General features: G+C 43.6%; 1 protein-coding gene across 1 annotated transcript in view; it reads left to right on the top strand.

Moving 5' to 3' along the window:
• Positions 1–13,487, top strand: part of fam222aa (family with sequence similarity 222 member Aa) — a 33,095-nt gene extending 19,608 nt beyond the window's left edge. The window contains exon 3 of the mRNA XM_008305043.1: positions 9,938–13,487. Within this exon, the coding sequence (XP_008303265.1) occupies positions 9,938–11,409 (1,472 nt within the window). The 3' untranslated portion in view covers positions 11,410–13,487. The remainder of the gene's footprint in view (positions 1–9,937) is intronic.
• Positions 13,488–22,274: the final 8,787 nt, after the last annotated feature.

Below are 22,274 nucleotides of genomic sequence, written 5' to 3'. Positions count from 1 at the left end.
CCTCGCCTCTCCTCTCGTTTGGCATGTGTACTGCAGCGGAGTGCCTTGTTGTCTGTGCAGTGTTAAATATTAATTGGGAATCAGTGGAGGACTTGTCTCCTAAATGATAGAACAGAAGGGCCCAGGCTTGCCTCAGGCAGCCTGCAGGCGCCTTTCTTCTTCCATTTACCTGCAGGCCTGCGCACCAGCACTTCCTCCGGTCTGACAGGCCTGCCCAGGCGCCTCCAGCCTCCCCTCATCTCTCCCTCTCTCTCCCCCTCTCTCTCCCTTTTTTCCCTCCTTCTCTCTGCTCTCTGCACTGGTTCCTTTTCTTATCTCTGTATGCGTTTACAATCTCTACCTCTGGGGTCTTTTACTCCAAACCTGCGTGTGTGTGTTTGTGTTGTTGCTGTCCATTTGAGTTTGTGCATGACTGTGAATGCTGCTGGCTCTTGGCTGTACATGTAGCCCTTTGAGAAAATAGTGTCACAGCATGGCATATTCTCTTAAAGACAGAACAAGGAGGGCCTGACATAAATCTTTCAGGTCAGGATTTTAGCTTGTTGTATTTTTATTTTTTTTTATCTTGGCTCTGTGTCCTGTGTTGCTCTCTCTGCCTCATCACTGAATGGTTTAATCTCTGTTTCCTCTTCCTGATGTTTCCCCATAACTGGCCTCACAGTTTGTCTTTCTTTCTTCTGTGAGCCTCGCTTTGTTCTTCGCTATCAGCCTTGTCATCTGGAGAGGTGTACCAAGACAAAACAACTGGCACCGGCTGCTTCTTTTGTTGCGCCAGCTAGCTCTAACTTGTGGATGACCCCTCTGGATGGAGTTAATTAAGCTGCAGAGATTTGTTTTGGAAATCAAACGAGCCTAACCTGTTGTTGTATTTTCACTCTGTGTCTGTTTTCAGCAGTGGACAGCCTTACGCAGGGTTCACCGAGGGTACATCGGGAAGTGGCAGGGCTGAATGTAAAATGGAAGAACCCAGGGAAGGAGGAGAGGGCAGCAGAGAGGCAGGGATATAAATGGAGGAGAGTAGGAGGTGGGGTTGACTTTGATGCCACAGGAATGAGTTCACAGGCTCATGAGCACAGGCCTAATCGCACATGACAATATCGGCTGGTGTGCCAGTCGCAACGCATAACCACCCTGCTGCTTGTGCTGACTCGGGGTATTTGCTGATAAAGCTCTGCTTTCTAGACCATGCTGTATGCACAATGAGGGTGGCCCAGGCAGGCCTGAGGGCTGGCTCATCACAGACAGCCCACAAACCAGGGGCTAGGTCCCCCCATCTATACACAACTGTTCACTCCGCTAAGCCCTTTGGCAGGGCTTGATTATTAAACACAGCGCTTTTTTGTGATGAAAATAGTTACTTTTCCCATTTATAATCTATTATGTTGCCCATCCAGGCCTATAAATTATTGCAAATGGAAAAAGCCTGGTGAAACTCATGCCTGAAATGAGGTCGTGGCTGTGAGGAGTCTCTGTAAAATATTCAGGGTTGATGTTTTTCTATTGAAATGCCCTTTTTTTTTTTGTTGACTGTCATGGGAACAAACACGAAGCTCGTTTTTTTTTTTTGTTTGTTTGGCCGTTTTGTTTATGAAGTGCAGTGCGTAGTGTGAGGTAAACATGTTGCCCCAGTTTCTGTGTTTGTTTGGTGCACGGGTGTCCTACAAAAGGCCTGACATGGCTGCTGCTGGCCTGCATTCCTTTGTGGCTCAAAGCGGACATAAACTACCCACTGGTGTTGTGTTTGCCAGACACTCCGCTAGATCATCAGTAATTAACACGCGCGGTGATCTCCTCTGAGTTAAAGGGGGATCCTCCGGTTAGTCCTCCATCGTGCTCGCTAGGATTTCTTAATCCCTAATAGAAACATAAAAGACCAAAACTGTAAGATGTCTGCATAAAGAGGGCCTTTATTTTTTTTGCCATTTCATAAGATTTCTGCACAAAACCCAATGCTGATAATAATAATGTTTTAATTCCCCTGAGAGGCAGTAGGTCTGCTCTGGTGCTGCCAGTGGTGTTAATGGGGCAGGAATGCAGGACGAGTGCTTTCCCACGCTGTTGGTTTTCTTCTGCCGGGTGCGTTTGAGATGAGGCTCTGGGCTGGCTCGGCTCTGCTAATGCAGCCAGAGTGCAGACAAATGGAAAGTGACACTTGTGTGTGTAGAATGGTATTTGTGGTGACGCTTTGACTACAGATAATAAAGTGTTCGCCCTGAGGTGATTTTGCCCGGCAAGCACCCCAGATGAAACTCACTTACTCAGAGAGGGAGACAGAAGAGACGGAGAGGGGGTGAGGAAACGAAGAGAGAGAGAGAGCGAGGCAAGAGAAGAGTACAAAGAAATATAGACGGGAGGTAAAGAGGATGAATAGGAGAGACAGCAGAGAAAAGAAGAGACGTGTAAGAGGGAGATTCAACCGTTTGTAATTTCAGTGCTTCATGGGTCAGAGGTTATCACTGTTGTTTTTAGGAGTGGTGGATTTTACAGGTCAGAAAACTGAGATTTGTCCTTTTTACTATCGCTGATTTTCAGGATATACCACATCATTTTTATAATAAGCGATGAAGATCATACATGCAGCCTGTTGAGATTTATGGATTTGGACGAATGGTATTGCTGTTATTAAAAGAGAGAGAAAAAACACCAGGTTTATCGGGAGGGGGGAAATGTTTGAATTAGCTGTTAGCAGGATCTGTGTGTGCATGCGCGTGTGGTTGCGTGTGTGCGCCTGCCAGGCCATGTGTACAGAGGAGTCCTTCAGGATCAATCAGTTCTCAGTAATTTCCCCTACAGCCCATAAAAGCCAGGTCTGTCTGGAAGGAGCATGAGGCTGCCACATCAAACCAGCTAATTAATTTTCATAGCTGATTCAGTAACATCTGGCTTTGGAGATAAATTCTAACGAGAAAATGTAAACATGACAGTGTCCTGATGGTATAATATTTCACATTTCTTGGGTAGAAAACCTTTATAATAGAAACCTAATTAGCAGTTTTGATTGGGCACATTGTCCACCGTCACATTATTCACATATGTGAGCCTGCTGTACAATTGCAGTGTTAACAGACAAACAATTTGTGCTAAAAGTGAGAACAGATCCTGTTTTGCTGCCGCCGCTTCCTACTGTTATCTGTACCTGTGGACCTTATCTCTGTCTCAGTGTACTGTATTAACCGCACACGTGTACTGCTTCACTGCAGGCTCACTAAATGACCTCATGCTGCAGTCTCCGTGAAGAGGAAGCCCAAATTAGGCTCTCGGTTTGGTATTTCTTCCATCTGCTTGTGCGGAAAATAGATAGATTAATCTTGGATGAGATTGGCTTTAATGAAATGAAAGATTAGATTTGGCAGTTTTGTCCAAATTTGAAAAAAAAAAAAAATCTATTTTAATGATTAAATCCATTTTTGACATTGTGCCACGTCTGCGTGCCTGTGAAGGATCAGTGTGCAGATTGCTTTAACATTCTCATTATCCTCTTTGCTATTTGTGAAACATGTTGGCAGGTTAAAAGCCCAATATGTGATGCAGTATGGCACCCCCTGTTGAAAAACGTTGTCCAGCTACCGCCTTTATGTACGGAGCAATTCATTTGAATACATGCGTCACTTTCTTGTAATTTAGTGTCTGGTGTTTATTCAAAAGTAACAGTGATTACAAAATATAAATCGTTCTGTTGCAGAATGTAGATTTTAAGTTATGTTAAAAAATATCAATAAGTCGTGAAGAATTTAGAGAAGACAGAGTCGTGCGGCGAGCACATTTTTGTTTCCGGCGTCTTACAATATGCATTTCTTTGATGATTATGATGACACAAGCAGCCGCTGAATTCAGACGGCTCTATCCTCAGAGAAATCATTGCAGTTTGATTTTTATCTTTGCAATTATAGATAGCAAAGGCCTGACAAATAATTGCCTTGATTTTTTTTCTCCCTGTGTTGTTGCACAGAAAATCAACCTTGAGATGAACAGAGGGAGATGAGTGTTCCTAAAAATGGCTTTTCTGATATCAAGCAAGCAGCAGGGTTTCCTTTCCCCTCACGTGCACTTGAATTGATTAGTACTTTGGCTGAGGGCATATTCAACATGTCTGCCCCCTGCGAGGCTGCTCTACCCTGTTGATCACTGGCTCATACATGTGCTTCCCCTGCTCTCTCTCTCCTCAGGAAGCTCCTGTGGGGCACTGAGGCTTTGATTGACTGGAGGCTGAGTCCACAGGACGCCTCTATTATTATCATCTCTACCTCGGCAGAGGGGCGGGGGGCTATGTCCAGGGGGTCTGGCCGACAGCCCCTGCTTTGTGTGCCCGATAGTCAATTAGAAGCAGCGCACTGCCGGAGACGAGTGGGATGCAGGGTTAATTGCAGAGGACCAAACAGCTGGCTCTATCAGGGCCCATTGTGTTTGCAGCAGTTGTCACGGCAATTGAGGCCTGGCTGTAATCGCTGACTAATCAGCCCTGTGCCAGATGACACCTCCATTAGCACAAGGCAGGTATTGTTCAGGACGCGAAGCTGCCTCTGGCTTCCCCCTGCCTGCCCATCCTTTTACGGCAGGCTCATGGAAGTGGGAAGAGGATGTCATAGACCCCGATCCTATCTGCTAAGAGCTAAACAATAGCCACAGGTCAAGGGTCCACGGTGCTGAGCAATCTGCCCTTTCTTGACGGGTCAAACTTTTTTTCCAAGCTTAGTGATTTTAATGTGCAAGATTTGAATTATGTTTCAGCCATGAATTATTAATCTGAATAAATTCATTATTGTGAGGTTAAGGGCAAACTGTCCACTCGTGGTGGAATGTGCCACACTGTGGAAAAAGGGGCATCCTGCCGGCCCGGTGGTCCAAAACACACGGCACGTAACTGAAGAATCCACAATTAGCATCCTTTGTCAGTCCTTTGTTGCATCTAATTTCCAAAAACAAAAAGAGACACAAAAGGACACATGATGAGGACTCGTTTAACAGCAACCGTCTTTCTCAGGGGAAACGGCTCCCAGTGAGGGTTGTGGATACTGAACGGAAACTGACCTCCTTGTTTCCTTTCATCTTTCTGGTAATCTCTGCTCCTGTTGTTTGCCCTAACCTCATCACAGACTGCTCTGTTTGTTTGGCCAAAGTTAATGCGTATGGCGCATTCGTTGTTCTGTGAAAACTTAATTGCGGTTCAACCAAACGGTCCTCTCCCTTCATCTAAACAAGCACTCTTCTCCCCAGCTCACCAATGTACATGGTCAGAGGGGATCAAAGCGTGTGGTAAGTAGGGATACAGGCTTGCAGGAGTGAGTGAGAAAACGCTGAGGGCTTTTTGATGTGTTGGAGCATTTTCTCCACTAATAAGAAGAAACTTCTCCAACCTGCTCATAATTTTAGAACACTTGGAACACTAATAAATGGGAGCAAGGGCATTTCAGGCGGTTCTCCCAGACTTTTTCCTCTGCTTATTCATTTAAACCTCTAATTAAAATGCAAAGCATTCTCATGGTCCTCTGGATTTGGTGCTGCACTCTCGCACAGCCTCTGACTCCCTATCTCCTCTCTTTTTTTTCTCCTCTGCTCCCCTGCTACACTCCCCCCCTCTTTCCACCTCACCTAACTCCCTGCTCTCATACGCTCTCTGTCTGCCTTTGCTTCTTGTGATCAACACAATTTGACCTCTCACTTGGAAGAAGTGCACAGAATTTAATGGATTTTTTACAGTGTAATCTAACCAGTTCCCTCTTTATTGCTGTTTTGTACCCAGTGGACCTCATCTTTACCAGGCCTCCCCCCTCTCCACCGCCTCCTCCACCCTCACACCAAGAAAATTAGTTCATCAGAATTCAAAATGTACTGCTGGCTAATTAAAGGAGTGTTAATTGAGTGTTCAGAATTGGGTACCCCCTTCACCAAATGCACACAGATACACACACACACACACGCATACACACAAGCACACATGCAATCACAGTGACAGTACCGGGTACACCAAGGACGTTGCGCTTGGGGAGTTTCATGCCAATCAAAAATGGAGAGAAAGGAGAGTGCCCATCCTCCAAGTGAAATGGGATTTCTAGATCATATCATGGCCTATTGCAGCTCAGTCCGGCTCTGTGCTGCCATGTTATCCAATCCCTGCCTTTGCTATCTCTGTCTGACCGCTGGAGAGTGTAACACTGCACAGATAGCCTCTCTCACCGCGTGCATCGTGCTAATGAGGGGTGGCATTTAGAGATGTGCTGCTCTGACACATGGGCATTGTGTGCCAGGCAGTGGGTGATTAAGGACGAAGGTCAGCCCATTAATTGCCTCCCTGCCATCTCCGCTCCCTGGCGCGTGATCTCTCAGAACTAATGCATGTGTTTGCCTGAGCTTTTATCTAATCTCCAATGCAGTTCAATCATATGCTTGGTTTGTTTACATTCCTTTCATGTGAAAGTTTTTTTTTTTTCTGACTTATTGTAAAAGCAGCGCTAGCCCAGGTTTCCCTGTTCATTTACTGTAAGCTGTTTCATGTGCTTGTGAGTGCACATAGCCTCCTGCTCTCAGGAAGGGAAAAAGCATATTCTTCCATCCCCAGGGGAAATAATTAATCCTTACAAGGCTGTCGCATGTTGAAATGAAGCGAGTGTGAAGCATTTAGCCCAGGAGGCATTGCAGGCTGTCGCCCGCACAGGCACCTGTTGTTGTCCCTGCCCTACATTTCATGAGAGAGCGCTGAGCAGAGGATAACAACATGCTCCACTGATGGCAAATGAGACACACAACTGCAGATGCAGTGTTGTGTGTACGTGCGTGGGTGTGTATGTATGCACATGTTTTCACTTTTTTTTTCTGTTTTCGTGCATTATGTTTGCATGCACGACCACTCCAGAGAGTGTGCACAGGTGCAGGAAACCCCCTACCTTATGAGGAGGTGAGGGATCGCACAAAGGAGTCGGTGCTGGCTGCCTCAGAGGGTGTTTATCAGCCAGAACCATCTGTATGCTGCTGCTCATAGCTATGATCTACTGCAGCCTAAACCAATAAGTCACAGAGCGCCAGCCTAAAAAGAGACTCTCTCCTTTAACCTCCATGTCCTCACTTATAGACTTACTGCTCTGGAGGAGAGAGATGTGGAGACCCTGCACATCAAACACACAGTGTGTATAACGACGTGCGCTTGAGAGTGAAATATGCTCTGGTTTGTGGCCATACTTACTGTAATCAACTTTGCTATAAAATTTATACCATGGAACTTTTTAAAGAGGAAACTGGAATCAGAAGCATCCAGATGCTCATTTGCCTCCTCCTCCTCCTCTTCTTCCTTTATGCCTGTGGGTTCTAATAACCGGAAGCCTTTGTGGAGCTGAGATGGGTTTTGTAGGCCTGAAAGGCCTCTAATCCCTGTGGCCTGTGAAGTGTGAAACCCTTTGATGCCAGGTTGGTGTGCCAAAGGCTCTGCCTATTGACAAACAAGGCCAAGCTGGGAAAAGACGGAGGGAGAGGGCTTTCTCCTCTCTCAGAAGAAATGCAGGCTCAGGCATGGAAAATATGGGCTCAGTCAGTGAGAAGGAATAGAATTAGCCACCCTTTAATGAATTTCCTGGCTGTTTTTATAGTTTTTTTCCTCATTTGGCAGTAATTAGGTGGAATGATGGGCATATTGCAGCTGGGGGCTTGTAGGGGCGGCAGGGCACAGGCCCTTGATATGCCTGAAAGCCAACTATCTTTCCTCATTTAGACCATGTGATGATCAAAGATGTTTTTTCTGCCCTCATGTAAAGAAGATCAGAAAAAAATGCTGCCATTCCATTTGCATGTGGACCCGCAATGTGCTTTGAAATGAGCATGTTTTTCTCTTCTGAGCAAATGAAATAAGTCTTCTGTCAGTTTTCCACTGCAAGTCAGAACATCAAAGCAAATGGCATTGCTGTCACCAGGGATGCAGGGCTCAGTAAGGTTGGTTAGATCTTAGATAGGCTGGCCTGGCACACTCACACTAGACCATTAGGATGGCACCCTAACTCTGAAGTCATTAATGCCGGCGTATTTTTACAAATTTACATCCTAATTTGAAGCATAGTGTTTTTGATTTAGAAAGCATGTTGTCTGTCGGATGAACCGACCTGACTGGAATAGGTCTGGCACTAAATTTGTCTTGGGATATTCACAGTATCTCCCCTCTGCTGTTAAATTCCCAATTTATTTCTTTTATGATATGGATCTTGTAGATTTAATCATTTTCACAGTTGGAGACCCATAGGGTTGTTGAAATGAACTCCCCATGCTATCTGTAATGGGAGCAAAGAAATGAGAATTGTGACTACTTGGCTGTGGAGTCTCTTTAAAATGATTTTGCAATCGGAAAGGAAATGGAGTGAGTCCTAGTCACAGCCTGCACCCTGCAGACTCCTTAGGTCGCCAGGACATTTGCTGACGGCACAGTTATGGCAGTTAATTTTTGTGCGTTTTGTTAGCTTTTGCATAAAAATGTCATTTTTGAAGGGGTTGCAAGTCATTTGTGGCAGCTGATATATTGCTTGTAAATTGAGTTCTTTTCCCAGCCCCCCACCCTTTTTGTTGCACTGAGCTAAGTAGCCATGAAATTGCCTGAATAATGTCGTTTAAATCCAATCTCACCGCGGCCCCTCACCTCCATGCCCAGCCCCCAAACAATGACACATGGTGGGGTTTTTAGAAATTGCATTTTTCCTGTTTGCCACCTCAATTCACAATGGCCAAGCCTTGGTTCATTGAGCGAGGGGCCATTGCCAGTCTCACTCACCACCTTCACCGGTGAATTGAATTTTGGAATTGAAAGTGGTTTCATATGGCAAACAGTACAGAGCATTTACATGTACATTTATAGCAAAGTCTCTGTGATGGTAGTGTGCGCTATCCTGCTGTCAGTTCCATCATGTGTTGTTTTGTACATTGCAAAGGAAGACATGTCTTAACAACCTATATTACATGTACACAAATGAAACCTTTATGCCTTTCTGTGCTCACCACTGAACTATTTCACAGTGACACAAAGGTGAACCACTGGTATGTCTCATGTTTAATTTATTTTATTGCAACAATGTTGTGGTTCTGGCTGGTTTTAAACGCTTTTCAGCACATGTTCATTGCAATGCCAAGTTTTCAGTTTTATCCTTGACCAAGTTTGCAAATAAAAGTGCTCAAGCATTCTTGACTTGGCTCTGTTCTGATATAGTTCACCTTAACCAGGCTAGCAATTCCCCGTGGATGTTTAATTGGTTTTTGCGAGGGCCTCTCCACGTACTCCTGGACTGAATAAATGTAGAAATTCTGTGGCCAAGGGTAAGACCCAGTAAGTGATACCACTTATAAATCTCAAATGTGCCACTGCAATTAAACAAGCTTTTATCCCCTCCCCTTCATCCCTCCTTGCCTGGTATCCAAGGCTAACCCAATTCAATGCTAAAGAGAGTCCGAATTAATTTCACAATGCACTGATTTAACAGCGCCTAAGGTACCAGGCTTTGACAGAATGAGTTTTTAAAAAGATCCATTTGTCTAGGGATGAACTTCCACAGGAGAGTGTGAAAATGAGATGGAAAGAAAGCTCAAATGGAGGAGGGGAGTGATGGAACATAAATGAATGACAGTCCTCATTTACAGTTTTCAGACTCTGTTTTGAATTGTTCTGAAGTGCGTCTGCTCTTTGCATCTGGTTTTATTCACCAGATCTTGTAACCCTGACATCGTGCAGTCTGCTTTGGATGTAGTCACAGTACAGCTACTGGATTTTACTATTATAGTAGAATAGTGGTTTGCGACTGATTGATTGATCTGGATTTGTGACTGCCATTGGTGTCAACTTCCTGGATATGTCTGACAATGAAACCCGAGGTCTGCTGTTCTGCTCTACTACATGCAGCCATCTGTGAGTTGTTTTTAAAATCAATCTCATTCATTTATTTCACTCTTGCTTTTCTCTCTGTTTGTCTTGCAGGTGAACTGGTGGTGCCCACACATTCCCCACGCTACCCCACTGCGGCAGAACTTGATGCCTACGCTCAGAAGACGGCCAACAGCCCGCTGTCCATCAAGATCTTCCCCACCAACATCAGGGTTCCCCAACACAAGCACCTTAACCGGACTGTGAATGGATATGACACCACAGGGCAACGTTATAGTCCTTACCCACATCTCCACACAGGGGGCTACCAGGGCCTCCTCGCTATTGTCAAGGCCTCCTCATCGTCATCGTCGTCGTCAGCATCCACCTTCGTCCCTTCAAAAGGTGTTCTCAAGAACTCAGAAGGCAGACGGACTAAGCTCTCTCCTGCCCACATAGCTGTTGCCCCATACCCACCCCCTAGTAGTAGCACTTTAGCCAGTGGCCACGGCCAAATGGTATACCACACTGGGCCCTCGAAGCCTCCAGAAGGCCCCGGGCTGTCAGTTCCCCCAAATGTCACTGTAGCTGGCTCAGTGATTCCTGTAACCGGGGGCCGAGGCCTGGCCCTGCCCGCACAGTCCAACCTCCCCTCCATCCAGAGCATCATCTATCAGATCAACCAGCATTGCCAGGCCCAGGCTCTGCAGCAGGTGTGTCAAGGGGCTGCCACCGCACCATCAAATTCCAGCCCCTCCAAGCAGGGCACGACTGTCATGGGGGTCTCCTCTAGCTCCTCAGGTGGAGGCTATGTGGTCGGAATGGGTCCCCAGGCTAACATGGTGTACACAGGGCCAGGGCTGCCAGCTCAAAATGCAGAGGCGATGAAGACTGGTGTGTACGCAGACGGTATGGACTATATACTTTGGCAGAAGCAGCAGCAGCAGCAACAGCAGCAGCAGCAGCAGCAGCAACAGGCCGTGCTCCGCATGTACAGCGGAGGCAGCGGAGGAGGGGGCGCCATCAGCAAGTCCCCCGAAACTTGTGTTCCAGGAGGAGGGATTATGGCGGCTCAAGTGTCCTCCTCATCTTCTAGACCTTACCACCTTACAGCGAGCGCCAGCGGAGGAGGCGGGATGGACAAAGTCAGCTCTTCCCCTTTGAACTGTGTGGGTATGCATGGAAATTTCTCAGTGGGTCAATATTTTGCACCGCCGTGGAACAGTGTGCTGGTGACACCTGACAGTGACTGCTACAACCCCCAGGAGCTATTGGGCACCTCCACAGGAGGGCCAGCCACGGGGCACAGAGAGATGGGCTACCCTCACCACCATCACCACTACCACCACCATCATCACCACCCTGCTATTGACAGCGGGGGAGGTTTGTGCTGCAGCCTGCCCAGCAAGAGCCTGTGCAACACATCAGTGCTGAGCAGCAGCTTGCAGTCTCTGGAGTACCTGATCAACGACATCCACCCACCCTGCATCAAGGAGCAGATGCTTGGCAAAGGCTACGAGACTGTGTCTGTGCCACGTCTGTTAGACCACCAGCATGCACACATCCGCCTCCCTGTTTACAGATAGAGGGGGACGAAGAGGAGGAAAAGAATCAAGCGTTGTGAATTTGTGAAGAAAATCAAAGTTAAAGAACACAGATGTTTCTTGGGGTACGGAGTTGTTGCGAGTGCCACTGCTTTAACTAGTGTGGGAGCTTAGAGAAGAGCAGTTGTTGTGCTGTGTGACCCTAGGTTTGGTGGTTTTCAAGGCAGGCTGTGGGAATCCCAAATACAAAAGGTGGTAGTGGTTGCCAGTGGGAAAGAAAAGGGATTTCAAGATTCTCCTGATGTTCCATTGTGTGGTTTGCCAATAGGATTTTTGGATTGATTTATGTTTTTCTTCATTTTTTTTTGTTTTTTTTTTTGTTTTACTTGCCTGAACTTGTTTTGATGAGAATCATAGCTTGACATGAAGTGCATACGCCACTTGTATACTCCCTTTCCAAATACAAAGGTTGAAGCTACTGTGTAGGTTGTCACTGAAATGGTCTTCAAGGGCCAAAGTTTAGGGCTGCTCTCAAAATCCAAAACTCTGTAACAGTACACACATAAACACATACAAAAAAAAATGTACTGACGAATGAAAAGAACACGATCATAAGCAGTACTCGGGTATTATGTACAAGGATCATAAGGTTGAATTAAAAGGATAGTACAATATTAGTTATTATTGCTGTTATAATTGATACATAAATTGCACTGCTTGAATTTTGTTAACTTTGAAGTTTGGAATTGGGTAGTTTGAATATGATATATTTAAGAAACTTGAAAAACTTGAACCTATTTTTTGTTGTTTGATATATTTGTAGGTATATTATATGTATTGGCTGCTATGGGGAAAAGTGTCTCAAATGCTTTTTTTTTTATTTTTATTTTATTATTTTCCACTTTTGTTTTTATGATTTAATAATTCCTCCTCAAGCTGATGTGCAGTTTCTTATGTCCTGGTGTGAGGCATAGTCGCTGCTTTGGTTCTGTAAGAACCCGATCAGAGAGCTCTTTTTTTCCTAACCAACACTGGAATCTACAATAAATCTTGAAATACTTATTTAAAAAGAAAATGTTGCAAAAAAAAAAAACAAAAAAAAACAATTACAAGAAAAAGAAATGTTACAATGAAGAATGTGACTGGGAGGTTATCTTCATAACCTTACATGTATGTTACTGCGTGTATGTGGCCGAGTGCATGCGCGTGTGTGCATTTTAGTTTGTGTTCTTCAAAATCCTCAGACTTTTTTTTTTTTTTTTACTGTGTCATTACAAGATTTCTACCACCAAGACTGAAAGACTGATTCACCAGTCCCATAAACATTATATCTGAGTATAATGTACAGGAGATCCTTTGGAAATCTTGCTCTTTTTTATCGGAGGCTTTAGATTTTCCTGTGGAGTTGAGATCAAGTTCTCACGTGACTCCCTCGTAAGCGTAGTTGCGGCACTGCGGCCTCTTCATCTGTCAGGTGTGATCGTGACGACAGAAAGTGGTGGAAACAAATGGAGATCGTGTTTTCGGGTGCACTGTTCACCCCCCCCCTAATCCTGCAAACAAAAAAACAAAATGAAAACAATCATGCCCTGTCCTCTGGCGTCAGATGAAAGGAGACTAAGCTCACTGCTTTTCCTTGTCCATTTCAGCCGCTGGTTGGGATGCATTTAGCCCGGGCCAGTCTTAACTTGATGATTCAGAGCAGTGAAATATTTATTATGACTGTGAGATTCCCTTGAATGTACTGCACTTAAATTACTGCGATGTTTTATTGCCTTGTGGGACTCAAGTGAAAGAGAAAAATTGGATCAGTGCAGCAGTCCTCTGGTCTTAAATTAGCATTTCTTTTGTCAGTCAAATTTCAGTGGTAAATTGAATTTATTAACTGGAGAGAAAGAGAGAGAACCAGAGCTTTGTTGTGGGGAAATACTGGCATCAGTCTAGATTTATGAAGTGCAATTATTATGACTGTATTAACATTTTTTCTCTGAGCTTACACCAAAAAATGTAAACTACAGTTGTCAATACATTCCCAATGTACCACATCCCTAATCCTTATCCATTTTTTTTTTGTTTTTTTTTTTGTTTTGAGGTGTAAAATAAATTTCTTTAAGAATATATTCAGAAGCCACATCTTGGCTTTGAAGTCTGTGATTATTTTTCAACATATGTCCTCTAGAAGTCAGTGTGGGAAGTTGGGTCCTCGTTTCTGCAGCTCTGTGAGATCCAGAGTGGATAAAACCTCCTCTACTGAGAAAACCTGGTGCGTTTAATTGATCATCTTCTAAGTGTTTACACTGTGGCCATCCAAAGATAAAGGGCAGACAGCACCTCTGGAAACAGAAATTATTCACCCTTGAAAATGTATTGAATTATTCAAAAAAATAGGAAAGAAAAAGAGAAAACAAGAAGCAGGATTTTATGTTTCTTTGATGATTTGCACTCCACAAATAGACCTTTTTTCCCTTAAGATAACCCTCGCTTTATCGTATAACTATGAGCCTTAAATTTTGAGCTAATGGTGTTTGTAGACATGCCACTGTCTTTGAAGGCTGACAGAGATTTCAGTCTAAAGAATACCAAGCCCCTTGGCTTAAATTTGCACAGTAAGCCTCCTTAACATTCCAGTGAAATTTTTTCATGTTGTTTCAACAGCTTAATGCCCCAGCCACAGTCTGATTCCAGCATATTTTCTGTCTTGTAGAAATATTTTGACAGATTTACAGATACATCCCGTCCCTAAATCCCTTCCGTTTGGCTTCTGCATCCAAGCATTAAACCCTGTCACATGATGTTGAAGTGAAGAGGAGACACTTGAGGCGCTGGAGTTTCTGGTGTCTGGCCTTTCCCACCAGTGGAGGTCTGAGGCACCAGGCCTCTCTGCTAATGGGAATATTGGGTGACGTCTGGCTACTGGACACTGCCAGTGGAGAGTATTCATCCAGTCAAAGGGTTGAAATCAAACCCTTTTCAAATAGCAAGGGATTTGGTATTAGATAGTGAGAGGAATCTGGTCGTTTTGTGCTACGTTCAGCTGAACAAAACACAAATAAAATAATTCATTATTTAGCAGGAATGTTTATTTCAAAGCAGTTTTATCAAATACAAGGTGGCGCAGCATCTTTGTGGCCACATTTTCCAACGTACAGGCTCCAATCTGTCTGTCCCCCCCCCAGTCTTTTACACACATTAATGAGCTCCTATTGATGGGATGCGTCTTAGCCACGCAACTCCGGCCCATTCCACTATTCCTGATTTGGACAATGGACGCTTAGCCCATATTAGGATAATAGAATTAAATTTCAAATAGATTTGTGCCTGAGCTGATCCAGCCACGGCTCACTCAGCTGCAGAGGCAGAGTGGCATATGGCATGTCATTATCTAAGCCCACCCTCCCCCTGTCCGGGGCCAACAGGGTTCAGCAGTGCTTAAACAAACTGAAGGTTAGGACTGGCTGGCTGGCGTTGAAGGGGAGGACAGCAGGGTCTGGGTGGAGGGGAGAGAGAGAGAGCGGGGGGGGGTGTTGCTAAATCACAGCCTCCACAGCGTCTCAGAGGGCCTCAGCACCGCACCATGGCGCCTGGGCTCAGAGGCCTGCTTTAAAAGCTGGGCTGTGTTTGATCGAGGGGATTTGTTTTCTGTTGGATTATACATGGTTGCTCCCTGCCTGGCTGAGGGGCCCTGTGCAATGTGACAGATCTCAGCAAAAAAAAAAAAAGAAAAAGAAAACGAGAGAAAGATACAGGGAGGGATTTTGGGGTCAGAGAAGCCTCGAAGCATCAGTAATCAGGATAATTGCCATGTTCCTGGTGCTGTTTTCAGCCTCCCCTCTCTGGCTCTGCAGTATCATATTCAGATTGTAGCTCTGAAGAAATCACTCTTCTGATGAAAGACTTATTGTGCCTCAATTTACAAAATTCTAGTGAAATCTTCGTTTGTAATGAACTTTTTTAATACTTTACTTTAAAGGTATATTGCCCAGGAAATGATCAATTACACCTACGGCAACATCTGAATGAGGACATTTAGATCTCCAACTTATCTCCGTGGCTACCGACTGCTATTGACTGTTAACACGTTTTCAAGGGCAATGAGACGCTCACGAGGATGGCCCGAGGGCAAAGTGGAGGGGAATTGACTTATGCTGGTTGTTAAAATCCCTTAGTAAATCCCAATAAGTCCAAGAAGACCTTTACCCTGTGCAGAGGTCTAGTCGCATATTATGCACCTTAAATACTGCTGAGAAGGAAGGAGAGGGGACAGGCCGTTCAAAGCAGGGTCAGCTCTTTCACTCTCACAACAGAGGGGAGGGAGGGTTAGGAAAAAAATGAAGGCAGCTGCTCACTCTGTAGAGTCTTGGCGCTGCTTCTCTAACCTACAGATGATTGTTGGAGGTGGGGGTGGGGGGGTGGGACGTCCCCTCCACAACGCTTTGGTCAACCTCCGTCTTGTCCCCTGGCTGCCCTTGGGCCCCTGGAGCGCTCATCTCAGAGTTCTTCCCAGCATCCCTCCTTAACATCTAAGATAAATTCACGAGGCCAGTCCTCTCCATTTGGCTCCTCACCTAGCAAAGAAAATACTTTAATCAATAATTCAGTTTGTCCTGAGGAGGCTTGTATAGTTAACCCACCAGCCTTATAGCTGTATTGCACAATATCATTAAAAGATTGGCTGTGTTTTCGCCGCACAGTCAGAGCACACCTCTTTAGTGCTGTTGCTGAAAACTGGATGGGTCACTTGTAAGCACCGTACATTTATTTTTTTTTTCTTTCAGCGTTTATTAAATGCATCGCAAGTTAAAAAATCAGCACAGATGACAAAATAAATCAGGATCTTTTTCCCAAAGGCACAGCCCCGGAGCATTTTTCTAAAAAGGCAATGCAGCAGGGCGTAATTCAAGGAGCTTACAGTGTTTTATTTCCTCAGCGTCACATCTATGTATGTTCAGCTGAAAAAGCTTATGGCCTCCAAATATTCATCTAGTGTATGCGGTGGGTATAACGCTGTATCTAATCTAAACTCAAAAGTCTGGGGATTTTGCTTTTTTTCTTCCTGATTCCTTTTACTGTTTGTGAGGCTCTCCGAATGTTCCTGTGGACAAACAGGGCTGTTTTTTTTTTTTTTTTTTTTTTTTTTCCCGAATGATCTCAAATGCACCAATGCTGCCAAAGTCTGAGGGTGCCGCAACCTTGAGAAAATAATATATATGGAAATGGGAAATCTATAAAGCATCTCTCTTATTGTTCTCCCTGCAGTGTTGTATTTATGTTTAAAAATGATTTTGTCTCCTCAGGATGAAAAAATGTAAAGAATACCTTGCTTTTTTTTCTTTCTCTTTTTCTTTTTTCTTTTTGAAAATGATAATATATGAGTCTTAGATTTCGAAATAAGAAGTCTGAATATTTAAAGAAAAAAAAAAAAAAAGCTGTAAAATCCTTTAGTCGTGGGGTTTTCAACTTTTGAATGTGCCTACAGCCAAGCATCCCAGTGATTGCTTACCCTCTCCAGTTCTGCAATCTCCCCCTAATCTCCCCACAACCATCATCTTCAATTTGCTGAAACTGCCACTGTCCCTCCTTCATCCCAACGATCAGTAGATATTTTGTCTGTTCCCTGCTTTTTGTCAATCTCAGGACTGAAATTTCTTTATTTTAATGTAGATGGTTGGTTTTCATTTGACCTCTCCTCTCTTATGTATTATTGTTTGACATAAGTAAATAAAGCAGATGACTTCTATGCCTCTCCTGTTGCTCTACTCATCCACGGTTAGACCTTTCTGTCTTTTTTTCTTTCTTTCTTTCCTCGCTCTCTGCTGCTGTAAATATCTTCTTAAACAATTTTTAAGACTCTTGGTTTATTCCTTCCTGTAATGAAGGTAAGCATATTAGTCTTAGGATTCACTTTGCACATCACCGCCATATGCCAGGCCCCTACAATCCTGTTGTTCACTTGACCTTTTTCACCTTTACAACAGTGTGTTGCGGCATCTCTAAGACCTCACACTTTATGAAGCGTGTGTTCTTTGTGCTATCGCTGGAAAACAGCCTCATCTTAGAGAAACAAACGAGGAAAAGTAGAAGGGAGAGCAACCATTTTATGCTGTAGGAATGACTGACGTTTTTTTTTCTGGATGATGCTTTGGAGAATTTCCTCTTAAGCGGAGGCAAAGGCAAGTCAGTTTACACGCGATTTACCAAAGCGGCCAAAACAAAGGCTCCTCCTGTGAAGGCTGGAAACTCGAGCCATACTATAATGGAACAGCAGATGTGCCAAGTAACCATTTTTAAACTTAATTTGTTAAAATCATAGCACAGCGACACTAATCTTTGGCTCAGTTGCTCCCTGCACATTGTCACAATGCACAAAATAGAAAAAAACGCAATCCTGTAGTTTGCACCGAGGCTGACTGATTAGAGGAAAATATCTAATTGTGATTTTTTTTTAGCAATATCATTTTTCCAGTGTTCAAAAGGAGGATGGCACGAGTTTGTTAACATTTATCACAACCCTGAATCAGACACACTGCATGTCCTAAATTGCAGCCTTTGTGAGTTGCATTGTTACAAATTATAATCTGAAAACAATGAATTGCTCAGGCCCAGTTTGCACGACATTTAAGGTCCAGCTCTGATATTACATTATGCCAGCTCATCAAAAGAAACAGTAACATGCTGAATATGTCTCATTTCAGTAGGATATTGGCAGCACATTTCCTGAAGTAAAGCAATCCAACATACACCCACTCTAAATATTTAACAACATAGGTACCTTCAAGAACTCAATATTGACACTTTTCTTCTCCTTTCTCTCCTCACTCCCAACCTCTCCACCCACCTAAAACATCAGATAAGCCGTAGACTGATGAGCCAGCCGCCTCCACCAGAGCGTGTGGTACTGGGAGACTGCACACTGATTTCATACATGCTCGCTCAGACAGAAAAAGAGCTCTGTGGAGCAGAAATGCTTCTCTTATTAGCAAAACTCATTCACCTGCACGCCACATTGAGTCCCTGGCAATTTCACAATAAATCATGAGAGATGCCTATGGAGGCCGGGCAGCAGGCTGAAACTCTGCCACGGCCGTGCCCTCGCCTGTCAGTTTAGACACTCTGAATCATTTCGGGTTCAGCAGCCTCGTTTCATCTTAGATGAACTGAAAGGTCATCTCATACACCACCAAACCAATATGTCTGTGGCTCCTCATCTCCCAGTGCTTCCAGTGATTGCTCATTCCATTTAGAAATACCACACCTTGGTGAAATATTTCACTGGGGGATCATGGAAGGAGTTTCAAGGAATTAATTCAAAGAGGAGAATTAGCACTGAGCGCACACGGGAAGAAAATGTGCTCCAGCAGTTATCTGTTAGGTCTGAGCCTGACTTTATCTTTGAGCAATCATTTATCCTTCTCTTCTGCAATATAATGATTAGTGGGAGTGTGACCAATATGAGTTTGTCTCTCTGTGTCAGGCTGTTGGACCTCAGGCAGACAATGAATGTTGTACATGAAGCCATCACGCCGTCTGGAGTGTTGTTTAGTGAATAAAGAATGAGTTGGCCCGAGTCCAGCCCAGTATCAGCTTGAGACTCATCAGCCTAAACACCTTAAAGCCTAACTGGCTGGACAATAGCTAAACAATTTGTACTGCCAATATCTAAGCTAGTTAGTTTACTTAAGACCTTCTGGCTGAGACTGTCAACTTTCCCTTATGTGCGGTTACTAAATGAGGGCCGTTACAACATGATCCTGCTTGGCTGTCACTTGGTTTGTTGAGACACATTTGTGGCAGCGAGCACACACATGCTGCAAGCGAGTGAGCCATTTTGTTAACAGCTCACACTTCCTGTGTAAGTGTGCGGTTCCAGAGTTGCTGACAGTGACACTTGCAGGACCGAGCCCTGCCCTACTTAACAGGCTGCAGGGAAGAGGGCAGGCCAAGTTGTCAGCAGCGCTAGGTGCTCACTGCTTAGATAAACCTGGAGGATTAGTGGCCCAGTTAAAGTTGGGGCAAAGAGGATTAGCCTCTTCTCTGAGGTGGCGAGAGATTCCCTGTGTCCTTCAGCACTGCTGGCCTCAGAGAGAGAGAGAGAGAGGAGAGGGAGGAGGTGAGTGGTTAGGGCCCGGTTATCACGAGTGAAAATCACTACTGCAACATTTTAAAGGGGAAAAAGGAAAAGGTGAGGTGTAATGATTAAAGGTGAAAGGCAATGAACCAGTTCATAAATTGTTGCCAGCTTGTGGTTTCATTAGGAAGCCAAAAGTCCATAATTACAGGCCAGGTGTCAGAGGACAGCCAGAGAGGTCAACAAGACCTGAGATGCACTGGAAAAAATATTTCATGACTGCCCTCTATTGACTTGAACCTTTGATAGTAATAACAGTCAGCACTGACAATTCAGTATTTACTGCTATGATTACAACATATATATTTATGCCCTGTAGTAACTGCAGCAGACATGGCTAACACTTGTCTTCCTCAGCTCGGATGTCTACATGCAGGAATTTAGAGCTCTGCAGCCATCAGCAGGCCAACAGAGGAACTGCAGATGATGGAGGAGAAGCCTGAGGAGAGGCTAGGATTCTTGCAACCAGTTTTTGAGAATTAGGTTCCATTTGGTGTATAATGTATATTTTGTAGGAAAGCCATCGACATGCACGAATGCCTTTATTACACCAAAAAAGTCATTTTTGAATTCCAAAACAGTGTTATACAAGTCTGGTTTTCATGCAGAGTAAAATAAAAATAAAAAATAGTGACAATAGCTTAATTATATAAATGGACATATAGATTCGAATGTTTGTTCTACTGTCCTAATATCTCTTATTAGTACATATATTATAAATATAACAGAAAACAAATCTTCTTTCTTTCTTGTGAGCGACAGTAGATTTTCTTTTCAGCGTTCCATCCACGTGTTGTTAGTATTTTACCTTCCCGCACAAATTCTTAAGGGTCAGTGCAGTCCAATTTTAAAATAGCTTCATTCTGATTTATTAATTCACTGACTGGAAAACTTCATCATCATCCTCATCATTCAAAAAAAAAAAAAAGTAGCTCTCATATCGATTCAGGAATCAAAAGACATACAACTGTATGGTTTATAAGAATGAGTCAGTGTTTATTGTTCTGTGCAACAATGTACAAAACAACATGAAAATGCATGGACATGGTCTCATAAATGTAAACACAGTGAACAATGACCTGTGACCTTCAACGGGATTGAATTAGTGACAATGGATTGTTTGGTCTTATCCGCATGTAATCAAATTCTGTCGTGTACTACAATAACACAAACACAGGCCTACACGCCGTAGATGCGCATAAAAAAAAAAAATGCTGTATAGGGCAAGGAGCCAATTGCAATGAAAACACTGCAGCAAATAGGGGGAAGTACATAATGGCAAGGACTGAGAGTTGATTATGCAAATACCCCAGCTGCAAAGGAACAATAACTCTGGAAATTCAAAGACAAACCATAACACGGAAGGCTATTGTCTTGCATTTGCATATTTGCTTGACAACTATAACCTGCTCATCATGCCCATCTTGTTCAGAATAACGTCTTTGTATTCATATAATAATGCACACATCAGAAATTGGCATAGTGCATTGTTTCAGTTCAAATGAATGCTGTGCTGCCTGAGCTGGCAGTCCAAGCCTGAGACTTTCAAAGTTTTGAAACTATTTTATTAATATAACAGAAAAATGGAAAGAAAATATACAGTATAAAAATTATATTTCCCGTTTCTATGCAGTGAAGTCCTGCTGCCCGGTAAATAAACATTCATATCAGCATGTAGACACATCATACAGGGAGCTCATAAAATGTAAAGCAAGCAAATAAAGGCCTCTATTCTATAAGTCTATAAATATGTATTGGAATATATTACTGAAGAAATATCTCCCGTTGTGATTATACCTGTAGATTTTTATCAAAGCTTTTGTTTACACTGCTAATGCAACATTATAGTAATTATGCTTCTGCTGGCGATTAAAAAAGTCATGATTCAGTTTTCTGTGTGAATATATTTACACTGGAGATGCTGAAATGATTGGACTCTCTTTAATCCCTGAGTGATCAGTCACTAATGTGTGAAATGCAGAGGTACAGTACATTTTCATAATAGGTTTTCTATTCTTATGTGACAAGTAAAAAAACAAATTACAGCTTACAGTGTAATTAATGCAGCTTTTATCTCCTTTTGTCATCTCAGGGTGTGTTTTTAATCCATTTTTAGTGTTTTCATATCACTAATTGTGTAGGAAATTGTACATCCAGTGTCTCTTCCTGCTCAGTCCTCTGTCCCATCACACTGACTGCGCTGCTGTAATATTCCCAACACTTCCTCTGAACAAAAGGCAACATGAGACGTGTGCAAATTAGTACACTTATTGGCCAAATGGTCCCCTGCAGAGTGATCTCATTGATGCTGATGGCTTTCTGCTGTCTCCTCACAAGACGGACAGCGCTAGTCCTTTTCAGGCGTCAGTGCCTGGACGTCAACGGCTCCATCTCTACGACCAGATCGTGAGACCGAGGACCCTTGCTTAACTCCACCACTCGTGGGACCACTGTGGACCAGCGATCTGAGGGATAAAAAGAGGACAAATTTTCTTTAATCTGTATGAATGCTTGAGCATGTGGTCAACAGGAATACACATTATATTTGTCTCTGCATTAAAGGTCCCATATTGTGCTCCCTTTCTCAAATATCACAAGTCCCCAGAAAGTGTCACTTGGTTTTTTTTTAGCTCAAAATACCACAAAGATGGTTCATTTTTACCATGAATGTATCATTTCTGGTTTTAGCCATACCCTAAACTAGTGATATTGAAATTTCAGGCCGATACCGATATCCGATATTAAGATTTCTGATATCGCCGATAACCGATATTACCGATGT

Source organism: Stegastes partitus, unplaced genomic scaffold (genome assembly GCF_000690725.1).
Source record: "Stegastes partitus isolate 25-593 unplaced genomic scaffold, Stegastes_partitus-1.0.2 Scaffold2389, whole genome shotgun sequence".
NCBI classification, from domain to species: domain Eukaryota; kingdom Metazoa; phylum Chordata; class Actinopteri; family Pomacentridae; genus Stegastes; species Stegastes partitus.
This window is presented reverse-complemented; position numbering and strand designations above follow the sequence as displayed.